The sequence below is a fragment of the Amblyomma mixtum genome, chromosome 9 (genome assembly GCF_055824585.1).
Source record: "Amblyomma mixtum isolate Tamu chromosome 9, ASM5582458v1, whole genome shotgun sequence".
NCBI lineage: Eukaryota > Metazoa > Arthropoda > Arachnida > Ixodida > Ixodidae > Amblyomma > Amblyomma mixtum.
In genome coordinates, this window is record NC_143020.1 from 40,725,356 (window position 1) to 40,745,771 (window position 20,416).

General features: G+C 48.8%; 1 protein-coding gene across 1 annotated transcript; it reads left to right on the forward strand.

The window, feature by feature from the left end:
* The first annotated feature begins 1,733 nt into the window (after window positions 1–1,733).
* On the forward strand, window positions 1,734–16,826 carry LOC149328823 (uncharacterized). The gene is made up of 2 exons (XM_089561841.1): window positions 1,734–2,722; window positions 16,390–16,826. Exon 1 carries the CDS (start codon window positions 2,220–2,222, stop codon window positions 2,700–2,702), a length of 483 nt encoding a protein of 160 aa, XP_089417967.1. The 5' UTR covers window positions 1,734–2,219; the 3' UTR covers window positions 2,703–2,722; window positions 16,390–16,826.
* Window positions 16,827–20,416: the final 3,590 nt, after the last annotated feature.

Consider the following 20,416-nt stretch of genomic DNA (forward strand, 5'->3'; position numbering starts at 1 on the left):
ATGGCTATCAATTTCAGTGCCATACACCCGGACACGAGAATAGAGCGGGCGGATGGCCTGATACACTTTGCAAGCGAAATTGTTTCGGGATTTCCGATAACATACAATGAACCTCAATTGCGCACGTTACCGCCAGCTTTCCTCTTGAGCGATCTTGAGCGGGACGGGTTCGTGAAAGGCGACCGTATTCTTCTGAAGTATGATCTGACTTCGTAAAGACGAGTGAGCTAAACGTTCACTTCCTTTCTCTGTTATTTAGCAATGTTCAGTCCTTTCCAGGTTTAAAAGAAATTCGTCTTGACATGCACGGAACATACTGTGTGCAAGAAATAGTTCAACTTTATTCGCCGGGCAGAAATTTTTACTTATGTTGTATTGCTTTGTATAGATGTCCCAAGAAAGATGTTTTAGTAAAAAAAAAGTTAACGACGCTTGCATAATGCTGCATCCACTTTGCTCTGTGCGAATGCTGCTTTCAGCCCTATCCGCCTGTAAGACTGTTTCTGGGACACTGCACGTTCTATCTTACGCTGCTCAAAGCACTTTGCTAAGGAAGCTCATTCATTTAGCTCATTTAAGTTTGATTCATTTCAAGCATCGTTTGGAGTGGTGGCCACGGAAAAAGCCGTTCAACAAAGGTCTGAAGCTTCTTACGAGCAAAAGTGCCATTGCAGCGAGCAGTGGAAAAACATAGTGCCGGACAAAGCAATTCTCCAACAGCTCCTTTGTTTTTTCAACGCCAGCCACACGCACACATCCGACTGATCGGGGCCGTCTGCTATCTTGCTTTCGTACTTCACCTCGTTGCTGGCCTTCGCGCCGGCTACAAGGCCTCGAGGGATAGAATTGTATTGGTGTCACTCTACGATGAAATGCGGCACAACACAAGATGCCGGTCAGGTTAGTTCAAGCAGCCATTCCACAAGACTAGTACTGCGTCGCGGCGGCTAACTCAATTCGACTGTCCATAGCCTCCCAACTGGAAGCCAGTGATGCAGCTGGTATTATAAAGAAATACACGCGCGCACACAGAGTTTATCTACTTGCACCGCATTCTGTTCGAATAAAAGCATCTTCTTTTGTACACGCGCATGCCAATAATATTGCTGCCCTCAAGACAAAGAAATAGCTGAATGAATCGCTGAATCTCGGGCGATGGAAACATAGCTCTTTCGCACCGAAATATAAACTCATCGGGTACGAATATCTGCATTTGTCCTGTTCAGGTACACCTTGAACTCGTGTTAACCCCATCACATTTTCTGGCTTATATTACTGGTACGGTTAATTCAAGCTTGCTGCGCGCAGACGATTTTAAGAATGCGTCATGTTCGTTCACGTGGTAAAGGCTCCTGCTTTCGCCCAATATACCCATATACATCTTGCCATTCACGATCGCGTTTAGGGCGCGTGATAATTTCGGCACGGTGCCAGCAATGATTCTACTTGCGGACGCGATAGCGGACGGTCGCAGAACCATGGAGCGGCGATAGCGGCCGTTGCCGGCCGCGGAAACAGGTTTGCCAGCGACGCTGATAAGGACTACGAGATCGTTCTGCCTACCCTGCCCACCATACGTGTTGTTTTAAACAATGTTTTCCTGCACGGTGACGTGCGTGTGCGACCCTACCGGGTCGAAGACTTCAGAGACGCCCTCACAAACGTTGGTGCGCTCCCCGACGTCGTGGCGTTGGGGGCGTACCAGATAAACCACGTGTGGGCGGTGACCTTCAGCAGCGCTGACGCCGCAAAGAAACTGGCCGCCATGAAAGACCTGGAAGTCAACGGACGCCGCTGCATCGTCTTCGACCCAGAAGACCACCAGGTGAAGCTGCGCCTGCACTGGGTGCTACACGGCGTCGCCGACGAGGACATCCGGACAGCTTTCGCGGCGTTCGGCAACGTGACCGAGGTCACCCGGGAGCGTTGGCGCGTCGCCGGCATGAAGAAGGGGTCCACCACAAGGACCGTGCTGCTAAAGATGAAGCCTGGCATGAAGGTGGACGACCTGCCCCACCAGGTTCGTATCGCTGGCGAGTTGGCTCTAGTGGTGGTGCCCGGGTGGCCGATGCAGTGCCTGCGCTGCGGCGGCAAGGGGCACGTGCGCCGTGATTGCAAGGTGCTCGAAGTGCCGACGCTATGGACACTCCGAGGCTGACTGCGTGCACACCTACGCGTCGGCTACCGGGCGTGTAGCGGCGAGCGACTCCGCAGAGCTCATGGACGTCGTCGAAGCGGAGGAAGCAGCCAGCGGCATCGATGACACGGGCAGAACGGCGGGGGTTGAGCCTGCTGTTTCGAGCAGCACCACCGACGCTGCCGGCGCACAGGACAGCGGGTCGCCAACTACAGACGCATCTTCGACGCCTGTGGAGACGCCCGAAGTTGGAGCAAGCCCGCCAGCGCACGTGGACGCGGAAACAAAGGCGGCCAGCAATAACCACGACGAGAAGGCCCACGCCCGCATGAACACCGGCGTGACTACCCCTGCTAAGCGTCCGCACGCCGAGACCAAGGCCGACGGGGAAAAGGAAGCAGAGCCCAGCGTCGAGGAACCGCCTGCAAAGACGCCGCAAGCACGACGGGCCAGTCGGCGGCCGCGGCCAAAGGTTCCGGCTGAGAAGTGTGGCGGCGACAAGGCGCCTCCTGACCAGGAGCACGTGCTCGCGCCAGATGACACCGGTGGCGACGGCATCGTCTAGCGACATGCTAGGCGCGGGAGGTAAGCACCATGCTTTCGGTCTCTTCTTCATAAGTTAAAATGGCTTCTGCGACTCCGTTTAAAGTCGCCACCCTAAACGTCAGAAGCCTGGCAGGTAAAAGAAAACAAAAACAAAGCCAACTGTACCGACTTATAACGGAGCAAGATATTGATATACTGGCAGTGCAGGAGACTAAAGTCGACGGTGAGGAAGAGACCGGGAGCATGGTGCGACGTTTCACGTAGATATTTTGCTGTTGTTAGCCATGCGGTGGGCACATCGGCTGGTTGTATTCTGTTTGTTAAGAAGTTGCCGGGGCTAGTGGTACACGGTCATCATTCGTGCTTGTCGGGTCGATACGTGTCGATAGATTTTTCGCTGTGCAACACTGACTGGCGCATTGTTTGCCTGTACGCACCTAATGCGGTTGATGGCCGAGCCGCGTTTTTTGAAAGTGTCGAAGAACGGCTTCGCACGGACAGACAGCTCATTGTTATGGGCAAATACAACTGTGTCCTTAGTGCGCGCGACAGGTCAAGCGTCCGAAGTTTCCGAGATAAGAGCACTCAAGTGTTGTTACGAATGATTGTTAACTGCAACCTCGAGCATGTGGCCGATTGTCTTGAAGGAGCGCGTGCTGTAAAGTACACACGATTGGAAGGCTCAAGTCACGCACGGCTAGACCGCATTTATGCATCCGCGGATACTGTACCTAAATGCAATAGTTATGTAGCACTGCCGGTTTCTTTTTCTGACCACTGTTTGGTTCAATGCTGCATAGGAATCGTTAAGAAGGGGAATGGTTTTTCGTAGGAAATGTGGAAGTTAGACGACAAGCTACTTCAGGACGAATTTTATAACCGAGCTGTAAGGGAAGAAATAGCAAAAATAGAACCAAGTAGCAACATGAGGATTTGGCAGCAGTGGGAGCTCACTAAAGAAACTTTAAAATTAAAAGCGATAGAAAGAGCCGCCTGTATACGTCATGAGGAAAAAATTACCGACGATTACGATACTTCCTAATGCGAAATTTGAGCGCAGCAAATAAGCTGTTTCACCTTTTCGATAGTGAGTCAACCCCAGCTGCGGAGTTGGTTTCAGGGACAACGCCGCCGATGCCGACACAAACGATATGATACCCTCGCTTCCGCAGCGCTAAGAACCAGGTCTAGCCGTGGGAAGGTGGTCACGTATTCGTCGACGTGCCGGGGCCTACGTGAAATAACCGGCGCGTCGGCAACTGAAGAGCACCCTATCCGCCACACAAGAACAGGGGGGGGGGGACCCTTTCCTCCTCTTTCTGCATGGCGGCGACGGTGTTCTATGCAGTCACGTTCTCTTGACTCTCTAGCGGCGTCAGCGGCATCCAGCGGTATCAGTCGGTCGCTGCTAGCGCTGGGGGGATGAAAAGGGGGCGGAGCTGGTTACGAGGCCGACGACAACGCCGACGACGATGCGAAACCCAGGAACGGGTGGCTCTCAAAACTAGAGCCGCTCTGTACATTGCGTGAATTTTAATTAGACGAAGCCATATTCATGCTGGCTGACCACGAGTCGTATGTACATAGCGTTTATTGTGTTTTGTTGATTGGTTGTTTTGTCCAATTTTCTTTGCAAAATCCAGGCAATAAAGAAAAAAAAAGCACGGTGCCAGCGATCGAAGACGATGAGACCACATAGGCGTATCGTTAGACGAACCACAAAATTCGTTTGTGTATTAAAGTATTCACAGTTCACTCCCGTATTACGCAATGCCTTAAAGGGTCGCTAGGTTCGTTTGAGTGTGACCTGGCGCACCCTTTTGCAGCCACCGACACGCTTGTTGCCGTCGCTTATGCTTTATTACACAACGTAGTCCATATTATTTTGTGACGGTAATAATTTTACCTAATTAACTAATTGTTCCTCAATTTTTTTTTTGCCTACTGTGCGCTGTAAGGTGCTCGCACGAGGCCTCAATTTATCGAACTGAACGAGCTCCCTCATTGGAGCAGAGGTGTCGTGCCCGGCTGAAACAGAATTCGCGCCAGTTGCAATTTTCCCCAGCGGCGGTTGAGCCCGGCGGCGGGGAGTCCGTCCTAAGCATCAATACGCGGACCCCCCCCCCCCCCCCCCCCTCACGCACACACTTCTCGCTGTCTTGTCTCCGACGGTGAGAAATCAGTTGTCTGGCCAGGGACCTCTTGTACGCGGAATTCCGGCTCGGGCGTCAGCGGGGCCAGCCGTGGCTCGGCGCGGGCCGTTTCGGCGCGATAGTTTACGATTCGTCGCCACCTCTGATTCTTCGGAGCCGGGCCCCGGGCTGTCTGCGGATGGTGAGGGAGAGAGGGGGCACTACGGGGGGGGGCGGGGGGGGGGGACTGCGGAATGTAGCTGAGAGCAGTCGAGGTGGAGATCTTGGATGTGGCGGTGTGCTGGCTAACAGCGCGTGTGTGTGAAGTGTCAGCCGAGAGGTGGTCGGGTCGTCGCGAAGTGTCTGGCCAACAAGTAGCGACTCCGGGGACCCCACATCGACAGTCCGACGCCTATCTCGGACCGAACCTCAAACACCCGAACAGCTAAGCCCCCGCCACTCCCACCTTTACGAACTATACCCTAAACTCTTTCCTTGCATTTGTATTTCCTCTCGCCTGTCATATTTGATACTGTGTCAAATCTAAAATTTCTTCCGTCTGTCCTGTGTTTACGCTGTGCTATTCTTGATGAATTGGTGAAAGTGTGGTTCTCTGTGTTAATTAAAGTCTATTCACTGTCATTCCGGACTCCTGTGTCGTGCCTCTGGTCAGCGGCTGGTCAAACGTGGCCTTATCGCCTGTTAGCCACTCGGTCCTGCTTAAGATCTGGCACCTGGGTGGAGGTGTTTCTCTCCTCCCCTAGAATTGGTAACAGAGTGTGTGGAGCCTATTGGAGGCGTGCTCCCACTTCGTGACACCGGCTCCTGACCCAGGAGACAGCGGTTCCATTGCCCTTTCCACCTTTTCTTTTCACCGAAACTTGTTTTCTACGTCACTAACCTTCCGACGAATCATAATTTTCCAGCTTGACAACGCGGACGTCGGGTTTTCTGCCGAAAGGAATACCGTTGCTACTTACGCCTTAAAATGAAGATAGCGACTCCAAATGTGCTAGATTGATCTCGAAAGGCCGCAAGTTGTCACAGTGCACACCTTTTTTCTTGTTAAAATAGTGGCACAGAAAGGGTTCTTTCGAAGCAGATGGTATAGGATGGCCAAGGCCTGGAATCCATCCAGGTGAGGACGTGCGCGAAATGGCTCCCAGCCATGCAGGTGCTCTGGTAGATTTCAGGAAGCTATTTTTCAGCCAAAACCACCCTCATGAGAACTTGTGCGTGTAGGAAAGAGGTGGTCGCGCCGAATAACGAAAAGGGGCAGAAACTAGCCTCTGCTACCGGCTGTCAGGAAGACCTTCGTCAGCGTGGTCTTCGTAGGTCGAATCTTAATGCCTGCTTGTCTCTAGAAGGGACTTGCGACCCTGTCAACTTCCTGCTTAATGGGTTACAGCAGAAAGGAGGAAACTAATTGCCTGAGCGGATGCGGCGTTTTTTTCCGGACGATGTTTTGCTATCGTATGCGACTTGTCGGTGTCCGAACAGGCGCCCCAGCAGTCGTTTCACATGTTTATAAAAATTGCCTGTTAGGACGGCCCTCACACCAATAAGACTTTACAAAGTTGTCGCAGCTGATCGCTGTACCACGAGTGGTCGTCATTGTCTCATTCAGTATTATTGACTAGTGAGGTAGCGCGATCTGCATGGCGTCCAATGTTCCTCGAAACTGAGCATTACCCGTAGAGAAATTCATTGGCAAAGATCAGACAACTCCCATATGGCACAGCGGCCTGTTTTACTAGCGCACCAAGCGGCTGAATGAGAAACTTCCGATTTCTTTTATGCGAAGCATATTGCTAGAGCTACCACTCACGCCGTCGGCGTGGGACCCCTAGACGTCACGCCACGTGACATCGGATGAGAGAGGCGGCCTCCACCTCGTGCCGTCGCCGTGGGACCCCTAGCCGTCACGCCACGTGACACCGTGACGTCGTCGTGACGATGCCATCGCACAGACGCCGAAATGACCTCGAGCGGCATTCCCGCGCATTTCGTACGCGCGTTCACACTCGGTGTAGGTGAAACGCTCGCTCCACAGGGCAGGCAGACAGGGCTTCCGTGGCAATCCAGGCGCTCACCGAACGCGCGTCTCGGGGTTAGTCGGCGTTCCGCTGTAGCCATGCTGTTGTCTTCCCCCACGACGAAGGCTTCTAGTGGTTGTGTTAAAATGACCAAGTATGCAACCAAGGAAATCCATGTATTACCAAGCCTAGCCACCAATATGCTTCGCATCTGACTAGGCTTAACCTTAGCTAAGCCTCAGCCATAATTTTTTATAGGAGCGCGCAATTTGGAATGCTAACATGAGCTAGAAATATTATAGCGCAAACAAAGACACGGACAAAAAAGAGAGGAAACACACACACAAGCGCTGCGACATGAGCTGCGGCGTTCCGCCCCCTCAAGAAGCAATATTTCGGGTCTGTATGGTCTGCTTTGGTTGGATATTTATGTCGGAGGAGAAAAATTACCATTCGGGCGCTCTTTGAACGGCCATCAACACTGCTGCGCCACAGCTTTTGACAAAGAGTGCCAATCCATACAAGACAACATGTGCTTTGTGAAATGAACTTCTCTTTTGCTCCATATAAACAGAAACACAAACGGCACAGTTTCCGTCGCTATTTGGCACAGCACTCAGCACGTTCCCCGCTTCTTGTACGTCCATTGTTTCTGCAACACTGCTCAGAGCAGTGGTTATCTTTCTCCCCGAGCAGCATCATCTGAAGAGTATATATTACGAGCAGGTGTCATTCTGATGAACCTTATAAAAAAGCTATGTGAACAGGCCACACGGGCAAAAGCTGTGAAATTTTGAACAAGGACAACATGCTTTTGCGAGCCTCGCATGCGGAACATTGATGCACCACATAAAAGGTGACATCTCTCAGTGATTTACGAGCATTGCTCCAATCCCCAACGTTATTCTCTGCCTCTAAAAACTGTTAGTTTTATTCCATGGTGAACTCTGCGCTTTGGTCGACAAATGTTTGGCACCGTGACGGCTACAACACGGGCTCTCAACCAATCGCTGACTGCGTTTTAGGAGTACAGAAGAGAAATAAGCGCGTGGAATTCAGAAGCGTAGAAGAGAATTTCCGATGCACCACCACCTCCAGGTTTTCAAGCTTTTTGAAAGTTCTTCAGTTTAGTTTTTGTTTTCCTGTCCTTCTGAAAAGTGATATTCGGTGCTGTCAGAACAGATGATGGAGTGTTCTACGCACAAGTTTCTAGTTTCTGATCTTTTCATGAGTTACCTTTTTTCCCGGCAGCTTTGAAAATTACACTCGCGTACAAATCACGCGAGAACAGTTGTTTTCAAAGGTTTGCCCATTTTTCCCAAGTTGACCACATTTTACCCAACAATCAACGACTGTCACTCAAAAGAAGTTGCGTATTGTTGATAGCCATATAAAACTTCACGTCCCCATAAAGCACAACGAGCCACCATGAGAAACAAGAAGTGGGCACACCCTTTGCTAACTGCGTAAATGAAGGCGCCGGCCGGCGGACTCCGGCTAAATCGCTTGAAAAGCAGAGTACTTGAGCCAAGAAAAGCATTAGTCACCTTGCCGTGGTCAGAAAAACAGCACAGGTTCCTCGTCAAAGACCAGTAGAGGCGTAAAAACATAGCGTCTGCTCGCTAACAAATACAACGCGCAGTCAAAGCAGCAGCCGCGCAGACGACCGTATCCGGGCTTCGGTCTGCCTCGTCTGCCCCTTCGCCGGTCGCCCTCGCTGCCCGCGTCAACGCCGGTGGCGCCACTTGACGGACAGGCGAAAGCTAAGCCATTACGAAGTCCCTGGGGCCAGATTTAGACGAGTGTCCGTTCTTTGTCAAATTTATTTCTGTATGCATTTGCGTTGAAATATGTATTAAGCCCATACCTCTAGCAGGGAGCGCACGGTTAACCTCAGAGAAATAAAGGCGGTTAGGACCAGAAGCACAACTGCACTACACAGCCCTTATTTCAAATGCTTGATTCCTTCAAACAGAGCGATAAACAAGGATACAGAAAGAACAGACGCGCACAGCGCTGTCTTTCCTTTCTGTGTCTTGTGTCCTTGCTTTCTGTATACTTGTCATTCGCGCTGTTTGAAGAAATCTTGGTTCGCCTATTTGCCTGCACGTCTACGCTTGTAAACTTCAAATGCTTGTGTCCCTATCCGGCAAAGCGCAATCAGCACAGCTCGTTTTTCTCTTTTGAAACGGAATCCATTCGCTTATAAGTCTTTAACTATCTCTTTAGCGGTTTGAGGCATGCATCTGCTGTCTGATAGCGCGCTTTTCGGGATCACACTATGTACGCTACTCTCTGCAGTCCACTGCTTTCTAAGATGATCCCCATAAGTAGCGGATCAAAGCTATCCTAGAAACGAAAAACACATGACGAATAAAACTTCTCGTTCAGCCATACGCTATGGCTGTTCAAGAGAAGGATGTACTAATATGAGCAACGATGAACTCTCGGCTGGAACTACTTATTTGTTTGTATACAGCTCAGTGTTTCTTATAGTATGATTTGGATACTGTATGTCATGTAAGCAAACAGAAGAGTACTAAAACATTTTAATGCGCATTTCAATACGAGTGAAAGAACTAGCGCCGGCCTCTTATCCGATATGATTGGCTTACTTTTGACCAAACACTCACAGCTGGGCATCCGGCTGATCAGGAAAGAGAGTTTTTTGAAGGCGAATAATAACTAACATGCTTTACGCATGATGTGCTGGCTTGAATGTATACACAAAAGGCTTTTTTAAATTAAATATTTTGCATCTGTTAGCGATAGAAATAACCCAAAGTGTCATTGCTTTCTTCAGACCGGTTCACATCCAAAGATTCTGGCAAAAGCAGTTATGAACGTGATAATTTATCAGCACAATTTTTTCATATACTGCAAGCTTTCACTGTTACAATCAATATATCCTCCGATCTCTCGTCGGAGGGCTTGCATTTTTTTGCTGCTAGCGTTTTTGCTATCGTCAAGAATGTTCCTCATTGGTTTCCTATGGCAAAGTAAACTGCTCGATGCGAGCTATATAAGCACTCTAAAATAAAGGTTTTGCTGCATATTGGAAGAATACACCATTGCCTTCAACATTTCGGCGCCACTGCCTTACACTTTTTGAATATTTAAAATATTTGACCAACAATGTTGGACACGATGTCGCACCTTAGCTCAATAGCAATGTTAATTAAAAGCTGCCCAAGAACTACCCAGGTACTCATTTTAAATAGGGGCATGAAGGAGCTAGACACCGCAGCGGACACGGGACAGAGAAAGAAGACGACACAGGGCGGTACTTGAAACTAAAATTTTATTTGAAACTTCATGGCTTTATAAAGACAGAGGCACGTGTGTGAGGATCTGTGAGATTGCAGGTCTTATTTTAAACAAACCCAAAAGTACAAACAATAAACGAGGCGGCTTTTATCGGAAAGGAAACCAATTTCAATATGAGCGAGAAAAAAGGAAAGGAACAAGAGAGCAAGGCAGCAACACACGGGAAAAACACACGGGGGAACAGAACAAAGTGCTTACGAAAAATGCAGAAAAAAGAAAGTCAAAGAGGAAAGTCACACTACTTGTCTCTTATTCGAGCAACGAGCGGGGAGGACTGGCTGGGTGTCGGGCAGTCAGGGAGTCTCTGGGCGTTTCAATGTTGATGCAACGCTACCGCAGCGTCGGCGTCCGTGGGCTCCCGGCACGGTTTCCAGGTCTGGTATCCCGGAAAAGTCACGTAGGCGCCAGAAGCGGCCTGTGTGGAGCAGCTGACGGATGGACGGAGAAGAGTAGCGCCTGAGCCTGGTGGTTGAGGCTCTCGACGATGGAAGTCCAGGTCTGGTGGCCCGGACGTCTGCGGCTAACGCCCAAGCCCGGAACTCGGGGAGCCAGCAGAACTCGTCCACGTCCGTCGCCCACCGCGCTCTTCTCTTCTCTCCCCGTAATCCTCTCCGACCTGTCCCGGCGTACCCCTCCGCACGCGCTCCTCGTGCTTTGTCTTCTTCTCCTCACGAACGCCGCTGGGTGGCGCTATCTCCTTACAGAAGGCCCCCTCTTCGGAAGTTTTTTCCAAGGGAAAGAACTCAACTTCAGGAGAGCGACACCAGACGCGTTCGACGATCGCAACACAGAACACCGCACCACAGCGCGCACCCTACACACCACACACAAAACGACGGTCGTCAATGTTCGAAGCGTTCACAGACATTCGCACACACAGCAAAGAGAGCACATGGAAAGTCAACGTGAAGCGTCCATAGAGGGCGAAGAAACACGGAAAGCATAAAAAGTAAGTAGCCGACACCCAAAAACAAACATGAACAAACACAGACAATGCCAACAAGAACAGGTGTGGGTTACATTCTTCCGTATTCTATTCTTCACATCAAACCACTTCACCGTCGCGAGAACTCTTTCAACTAGTACTTCCGTTTTCCTTTGTGAAACCGGTTTCTCCAAACCGACCTCGGTCTCCACCATGGTTTTAAATGTCCCCGTCCTACGATGTTATACACTATGTGCCGGTCGTTGTCCGCCCTCACCGATGGAACAACGGCGTCATTTACTTTGTTCTCCCTTTCCTTCGACACAGTCCGTTGACACTTATCACACGATCTGACATAACTCTTAATGTCAGCCTGTACACCGGGCCAGTAAAACTCACTGAGCACCCTTGCTATTGTTTGCCGTATTCCTTGATGGCCGGATAATGCACTCTTATGCGCCAACTTAAGGACTTGCGTGCGTAAGCCCTTCGGTACCACCGCTTGCTCAACGACTCGGCCGGGACACACTTGGTATGTCCGGAAGAGAACACCTTCATCTCTATCAAAAGAGTGGGCGGTCTGTCCCTTGCCACGAAATATTTGCCCCAACTTCCTGCGACACACCTCTAAGGTCGGGTCTTCTTCCTGTTTGAGGCGAAACTCCGGCCGTGACAAGTGGAGTGCGTTCAGAGTGGGGCTTTTACTACTCTCTGAAATCTTTGCTGTCACCGTAAGGGAAGGAACATCGACCGAACTCGTCATGGCAAGGGAAACTGCCTGATCAGTTAGAACTGGCGGGTCAACCGAGAATGGAGGTTTAGCGCCAGGGACATTGCCTATTATGATGTCGTACAGGGGTGTAGACAAGCACCGCGCGATGGCCTTACCCGAAAAGTATGGTGAGGAAACCACCACCTCCGCTTCCGGAACTTCTACACGGGTCCCATTGGCCAAGAATAATGTAGCCTGTTTCCCTGTAAGCGCCGCTGCCGGTACAAGGGACTCACGCACAACAATGCCGGTGCTGCCCGTATCCCGTAATACCGAACCAGGCTGGCCGAACACCTCACCGTGCCCCACGGGCATAGCAGTTTCCACCGGGTTGGAAGGACAGACCATCTCCCCTAACTGGCCCTCTACGCGCGTTACCTCTGCAGGGTTATCGGGATGTGAATATCGAGGTGTCATGCAACAGGCGGACTCCTCACGGTCTCCTGGTCTCTTAGCTTTGCATGACTGGGCATCATGTCCTACCTCCCGGCAGCAGGTGCAATACAATTGCTTCGGCTTTGTCCGACAATCCGACGCCTTGTGCCCAGTCTTCTCGCAAAGAAAACATCGAAGGCGGGATTGTGAACGTGAAACCTCGTCCTTGGCTTTAACTATCGTGTGCTCACCCTCCTCTTTAAAGAACAACAAGTTATTTTGCCGCTGTGCTTCGAGAAAATGATCGGCAGCCTCCGCCAGCTTGGAAACCGTCTTGCCCTCCCGCTCACGTAAGAAAAGGGCTAAACGAGAATGACAGTTGTTCAGAAATTGCTCGCTCACGACCATCTCGCGAACCACCTCAAAAGTGCGGCCTTCTCCCCGCATCTCGACCCAACGGTCAAAGAAACTAAACAACCTGGCAGCATATTGCGAGGCCGTTTCTCCATCCTGGGGCTTGCTCTGGCGAAACTTCTCTCGGTACCCTTCCGCGGTGAACCCAAACCTCTGAAGCAAGGCAAGCTTCGCTTTGTCATAATCCACGGAATCCTCAGGCGAGAGCCGACCGAAGACCCTAAGTGCTTCGCCGCCAAGGCACAAGCTCAACGCCGTTGCCCACTTTTCTTTTGGCCAACCCTGCCCCGTGGCCACATGCTCAAACCTCTTTAAGTAGGCATCGAGGTCATCCCGCGCTTCATTGAACTGTGGTATGAGGCTGTGCGGGTTAATGGAGCTGGTCGATGAGACGCTACGCTCTCCACGGTCACTCGGAGGATTTGCGCCACCCTCCTTGAGCCTTATTTGTAGCTGCGTTCTGCGCCTCTAACTCCAAGCGTTCTTTCGCAGCCTCTCGCTCCGTCTCTAAATTCCGTGCCTCTAAATCCAATCTCTGCTTCGCAGCTTCACGCTCCGTCTCTAAATTCCGTGCCTCTAACTCCAAATTCCGTGCCTCTAACTCCAGCTTCTGCTTCGCAGCTTCACGCTCAGCGGCTCTCTCTTCCCGTGCCTTACGAAGCTCGTCCTCCACCCACGCTCGTAACTCCGCGCCGCACAAGCCCATGCGCTCGCCTAAAGCAACCAAATCTGAAGCGCTCATATTGTTCCTAAATTAACACAACAGGCAAATAAATAAAAACCGACCTCGTCCTGTCGTAGTGGGCGCCAAATTTGTGAGGATCTGTGAGATTGCAGGTCTTATTTTAAACAAACCCAAAAGTACAAACAATAAACGAGGCGGCTTTTATCGGAAAGGAAACCAATTTCAATATGAGCGAGAAAAAAGGAAAGGAAACAGAAAGCAAGGCAGCAACACACGGGAAAACACACGGGGGAACAGAACAAAGTGCTTACGAAAAATGCAGAAAAAAGAAAGTCAAAGAGGAAAGTCACACTACTTGTCTCTTATTCGAGCAACGAGCGGGGAGGACTGGCTGGGTGTCGGGCAGTCAGGGAGTCTCTGGGCGATACAATGTTGATGCAACGCTACCGCAGCGTCGGCGTCCGTGGGCTCCCGGCACGGTTTCCAGGTCTGGTATCCCGGAAAAGTCACGTAGGCGCCAGAAGCGGCCTGTGTGGAGCAGCTGACGGATGGACGGAGAAGAGTAGCGCCTGAGCCTGGTGGTTGAGGCTCTCGACGATGGAAGTCCAGGTCTGGTGGCCCGGACGTCTGCGGCTAAGGCCCAAGCCCGGAACTCGGGGAGCCAGCAGAACTCGTCCACGTCCGTCGCCCACCGCGCTCTTCTCTTCTCTCCCCGTAATCCTCTCCGACCTGTCCCGGCGTACCCCTCCGCACGCGCTCCTCGTGCTTTGTCTTCTTCTCCTCACGAACGCCGCTGGGTGGCGCTATCTCCTTACAACGTGTGATCTTACAATAAGGTAAAAAAAGATGAATGAAAAGCAACAGATAACAAGACCTAACTGACAAGAATGCACAGGAAAGATATGCGAGTCACAATGTACAGAAAACAGACTTTAAAACGTTATGCAATGCTCATCATGCGAGCCTCAATCTACAGATATCATAAGTGTTAAAAACCGTCGACCGCATGTGGAAGCATGAAAACCACAAAACAAAGGAAGAAAAAGAACGTGAAAAGGAAGCAACCCAACCTGTTACCTGTCAAGGAAACCCAGTTCTTTTTGGAGGATGGAAACCGAAGGCAAACTAACGCATTCATCCCGTTGCGAGCGCAAGATGGCAATAGCCTCTACAATCTCTCTCTCTAGCTGCCCCTTCCTTCTTCCAACAATCTGGGTCTGGTTGAACTGAGGGCAACAACCCCGACACTTGCGGCAATGAACAGGCAGATTCGAACCCCCCGCCTCCCCCAAGGAACGCGCCTGTTCTCTCAAGTGATCGCTTGATAGAACATAGATTGTTGGAAGAATGAAGGTTATATATGTTGGTCGCTTCAGAATAAAATTTCATTTCCGAGACAGCGGCAGCGTTCTGTAGTTCTCATTTCTCATCCTGCGTTCTTGTTCGAGTTTGTTTTTTTCTCTTCCAACTAAACGTCACCCAACTAGCTCACCCTTCAATGCTCATCTAGAAAATTATCATGAGTTGGTTCTGTCCTTTCCCAATACCCTACATCAACGCCAGCGAGCTGTGGAAATAGAATTCCATTTTCTATTTGTAAATGGAAACCTTTAAAGAGCTTCAATTGGTACAATAATGCTTTTGACTTAGGTTAGGTTTCTAAATGTTACATGATACGGTCGACCAGGGCTAGAGGGAAACAGCAAAAAAAAATAGTTGCAGGAAAGTTGTACATGGCGGTGAAACTTCTTTTGTTGTTTTATGGTATTTAGTGAATATAAACTTTCCCATTTTATCCCACCTCATCGATCCAAGCTTCATATTCCGAAGAACACCCAGCAGGGGCTTCTGCTACATGCAGATATTGGTGAGTTGCGACACCTCGGGTACCGGGGCATCCGTGGCGACATCGCCGCAGGGCGATGATGGTGATCAGTGCCTCACCACGGACTCGAGCACCCGCGCTCAGCCGTGCGTGGCGTCGCCGTGTTCGGGTAAAAGGGAATCCTGGTGGTTGAGCCGATGCCGAGCGTCTGGAACTTTGAGGCCCCTCGGTGGAGGCAAAAACACCACTTTGGCTGCAGCTTCCTGTAGACGGCACCTCCGGCTTGGCGAGATTTAACCTTGTGGGGCCAACTACTCTGATTTGCGTCAGATATAGTTATAGTTGGGACGTACAGATGGTGTCTGCAGGATTTGCCTGCAAGGTCTTGTCCCGTCCCCAAGTTGGGCTTTGTGGTGGGTGTTTGGCACCATGACATAAAAACCCAATTTTTTTATTGGTGCCTTTTTTCCGAAAGGATCGCTCTCTCAGGAGAGTTTGGAACGATGCAGATGACTTTTTCCAAAACAGAAAAGTTTTCCCAAATAGCACGCCATCCAAAGAAGAGTACGAGACAAACAAGCACGAGTACTATACCTCTTTCTTGTATCAATGTGCTTGACTGAAGCGTTGGGCATAGGCTGTGACTTATTGCTCGAACTGTGCGACATCGTCCAGTACTCGAAATCGCAAACATTGCGTCCGATCTCTGAACAATGTCCGAGGCGCAATACCTGAAACTTGTTTTGTCCCCATAACCGAAAAAGAAAGGTTCGAAGGGCTGAGCGACAAAGACGGCATAGATGTTTGCCGATTAAGTTCCGGAATGAAAACATGGAAATAGACAGAAAATACTCTATCCTCACCTCCAACGCCAGCACACTTCCCGACCTAATCGAAGTAGGATATCTGCAAGTTAATGTAATACCAATCATACCCAACCCTCGCAGATGTTTTAGTTGTCAAAGGTTCGCCCGTGGCTCACAAAGTAGCTGAGGTCGCAAAAATTGCTCAAAATGCGCTTCTAAGGATCACTATTCTTATTAATGGGACCCTGCCTCGCGCTTCGCAAACCGCGAACAAGACAAAACTGCATACTCCAGGGCTTGTCCATACTGGAAGAAAGTAGAAGAGATTATCACCATAGAGCGCAAGGAAACATTTCAATGAAGGAAGCGAGAAAGCGTTTTGCGCTCACCAACACATTCTCTTTCACAGCAAAAACATCTTCGGTGATGTGGTGCACTGGGACGGAGCACCACACAGCACTCCGGCGCCTGCCGAGGCCACTTCCACCGAGCCTATGGCAGGGTCATCCACGCCCCAGGCGAGGTCAGTGAATGCTGCCCTGTCATCTCCCAAGAAGGTCGGCCGTCCCTCAAGGCAGCGGACAAGCAGGCTACTTCCTTTCATTAGAGACCTGAAACGCGCGCACCCGCGGTTTTGATCGCGGGCTTCGAGCACCTTGTCCGATGTGATGGATGTAACCCCTAGCACGCTCGTCCCGCTCGGGCGGCAGAGCTTACTCGAGCCTCGCAGCAAAGGAAGGGCTAGAGTAAAGGGACCTGCTAAGCCAGGAACTTAAGTTTTTGGTCGGCCTTGAAAAAAGAAGAAAAACAGCTAAAATGAAATGCTTAATCCAGGGAACTGTTGAGGACTGATGAAAAGCTACAGTGACTTAACCGATTTTTTAAATTTACTTTCCCTGGTCGTTTTTTGTTTCGAGGAGATTACTTTAGGAGTGCTACACATGATGGTATTGTTATTTAGAGTCATATAACAGCCGCGATGTAAAACTGACGAATAAATATTAACCTGTTGCAGTCACTGTTTTTCATTTTTAAGCCATCACAGTAGGTTCAATCTATCTTGATACACAGATAACAGTAACACTTGAGGACATGGAAGCACTTTTAAAACAAAAACGAAATCCTTATCTTCTGGTCGGATATTTCAATGCCCAGTCGTCCTTTTCTGAAAGTGAACAAACTGACACCATACGTCGCATTTTAGGAAATTTTAGGAATTTTAGGAAGGAGCGGTAAAAGAAACCATGCTCGAACGACCATGAAGAAAGCATTTCCAACAACTTTATGAGCACGTTTCTCAGCACCCTAGGTTACACGTGGGGGAAAAAGCACTTGTGTGTAAATTTCCAACGTTTTACAATTCAAAAGGAAGCAGAGCTTCAGAAGTAATCATGAATAAATTAAATCACTTTAGTTCCTCCCCTCAGTAGAAACACAGAAACCTTGCGTTTGGTGCATGAAGGCCTTAGTTGCTTCTGTGCCATTGATCCCTAGAAAACGACAACAGTATCCCAAACAGAAGCTAAATTGGAAAGCACCGGCTCCATGGACAAATTGGGTTCCGGAGATGGATAAAAATTGACCCTGGTAATTTTAAACTTGATTATTGTCAGAGTTCTTGACATTATTCAACCTGGCATTTGCCCCCGTGGTGGCTCAGTGGGTATGGCGCTAGGCTGCTAACCGGAAAGACGCGGATTCGATGCCAGCCGTGGTGGTCGAATTTCTATCAAGGCGAAATTCTAGTTGTGAAAGCCCCAAGAGCCGCTGCTGGAATTTCCATAATTTTGTGTTTTGTTATTGAGAGCGATAAAGTTTAGCAGCCAACTTTCCTATAAGCAGACCTCCATTTTGAAACATTATTTTTTATAGGGTAGCATGATCACCCCGATGTTAGAAAAACAAGCCACTGCGGTCCTCCGCCCGTTTTTATCATATGACTGAACGTTGCAAAGTGGAGATGTATCCCCCCTTTCACTTTCAGAGGGCAGCTCGAGGGAGCGGAAGATGGGAGCGGAAAGGCAACGAGTGGATGGGAGAATTTGGGTGGCGTCGTCTTCACGAAGTTTAATCCGCGCACTCTGGATCGCGTGATTTCCGAGCTCAGAAAATTGCAAAAATAGAAGATATACCTACTAGGTGCCCTTTAAAAGCTGGCAAACATAGCACTGGCAAAAGTGAGCGAGAGCATTATAACCAACCCTTTGAGAGCGAAAGTAAGGAACAATCCAAATAATACGAAGGTGTACAGCCGTTTAGTTGACAGGTTTAAAAAAATTTACAGAATTGCACTTACGTCTGCTTAAGAGTAGAATTGCGAAAGACATAACCTCTCCTCTCTTTCTGTATCCAATTTTATTGTTTATTATTTTCCTTTTTTTCGCTGCTTAGTGCTTTTTTCTATTTTCTAGTTTCATTCCTTCATTTCTTTGCTTTTTATTTCAATATTTTCTTGCTTTTATTCTTCATTTTTAATTTTATTTCATAAATGTTGCTTATTAAATGTTGGTTATTAAACTTTTACATTTTATTTTGTTTAGTATAAAGTTATGATTGACAGTTCGTGCGGACAGTTTCCGTACACAAACTTTCGTCTGCAACTTTCATGCGCAATTATGAGCTAAGAAAGGCTTACGTCTTAGAACACTCCCTCGAGAACTCAGTGTAACGCCAGCTCACATTCGATACAGTGGCCTATTTTTTGTAACATTTTTTTATAAGATACAGTAACCTTGCTTCAGGCGTTCCTTAGTATTGTAATGTTACATATCTTAGCCAGGAATCAAATGAATTTTTTAAAATTACTACATGTAGTCGATGGAATAGGAACCCTTTGCTTATACTGTGTGAAGTACGTAATGAAATTTGTTATTTTTTTGTGAGAACTCTTGGTGCGGTTTTCACAAAAACGCAGCGGTTGTTGAGTTAAACATTATTGTTACGTCGGTAACCCTGATTTCTAACTGGAGTTGAATTGAGGTCATCATCATCATCATTATCAGCCTGACTACACCTTGTGAAGGACAAAGACCTTTCCCATGTCTCTCCAATTAATCCTGTCCGTTGCCAGCTGTGGCCACCGTATTCCCGCAAATATCTTAATCTCATTCGCCCACCCAACTTTCTCCCGGCCACTGCTACGCTTGCCTTCTCTTGAAATCCAGTACGTTACCCTTAAGCACCAGCAGTTATGCCGTCCTAGTGGTTCTGTCCCATAGGTGAGGACTGGTAAGGTGAAGCTGTTGTGTACTTTTCTCTTGAGGGATATTGGTAAGTTATCATTCGTGATCTGAGAGAACCAGACATATCTGCTCCGCCCTATTCTTATTCTTCTTGTTATTTTGCCTCTCATTATGCGAATCAGTGGTCACTGCCTTCCCTAAGTAAGCGTATTTCCTTGCCATTTCCAACACCTCGCTACCGATTGTGAACTGCAAGTGCAAGTGTTTGCAAGTGTTGAACATTATGTTGGTTTTCTGAATGTCAAATTTTGCCCTATCGATCTGATCATCTTCTCAAACTCACTGATCATGCATTGCAGCTCATCTCCTAATTGACTTATCAAATCAATATCATTAGCGGATCACAAATTACTCAGGTATTCGCCACTAACTGCAATCAAAAATGGTTGTTAATGCACCCGTCAGAACACCACCGGTAAAAAGGCGGTGAATACGATTGGTGGCATCGTGTCTACCTGCCTAATACCGCTCCTTATCCAGAATTTATTACTGACATTGAAAAAACTATTATAGTTTTGCATTTATAAATATATCTCCAAGAATTTTCACCTAAGACTTTTCTACACCATGATTGCGCAATGCCCCTATGTCTGCTGAGGTTTGCACAGAGTGAAATATTTTTTCAAAATCAATGAAGTATATATACATATGGCGGTGGGGTGTAATCTGCGTATTTATCAATCACCTGCCTTATGATCTGAATGCGGTCTACTGTACTGTATCTTTCACGAAAGATCTCCTGATTATTTAGTTGATTGAAGTCTGAGGTTGACCTGAATATATTAGCGATTACCTTATTAAATACCCTTTTGCCAAACGGACGGTAAGCTAACTGCAGTGTAACTTTTCAGGTCCTTGACGTCTTCTTATGAATTAAGATAACGTTACCGTTTTCCCAAGCGCTTTCCCGGAACAGCATGACGGCAGATTGCGAACAAAGCTCAGTGGATGGCCAGCGCTCTTGATAATCGAAACTTCGCACTGGTACACAAGACCATTGTTGTCTCCTGTAGGACCGGCAGTTTAACTGCCGCAACGCTAGGGAATCCCCGCATTAATTTTCCTCGGAAGACGCTCCGAGACCAGCACGCTTGACAACCACCGTCGAAACGGCGGATCAACAAAAACGCGTGTTGCAATCTCTCTTTATGCGCGGTTTTTCGTCCGGTGTTGTTCGTACCCTTGAGTAGAGCA

What these genes read in the sequence shown, in the direction of transcription:
- LOC149328823 (XM_089561841.1), top strand. Translation starts at nt 2,220, where the DNA reads ATGGACGTCGTCGAAGCGGAGGAAGCAGCCAGCGGCATCGATGACACG.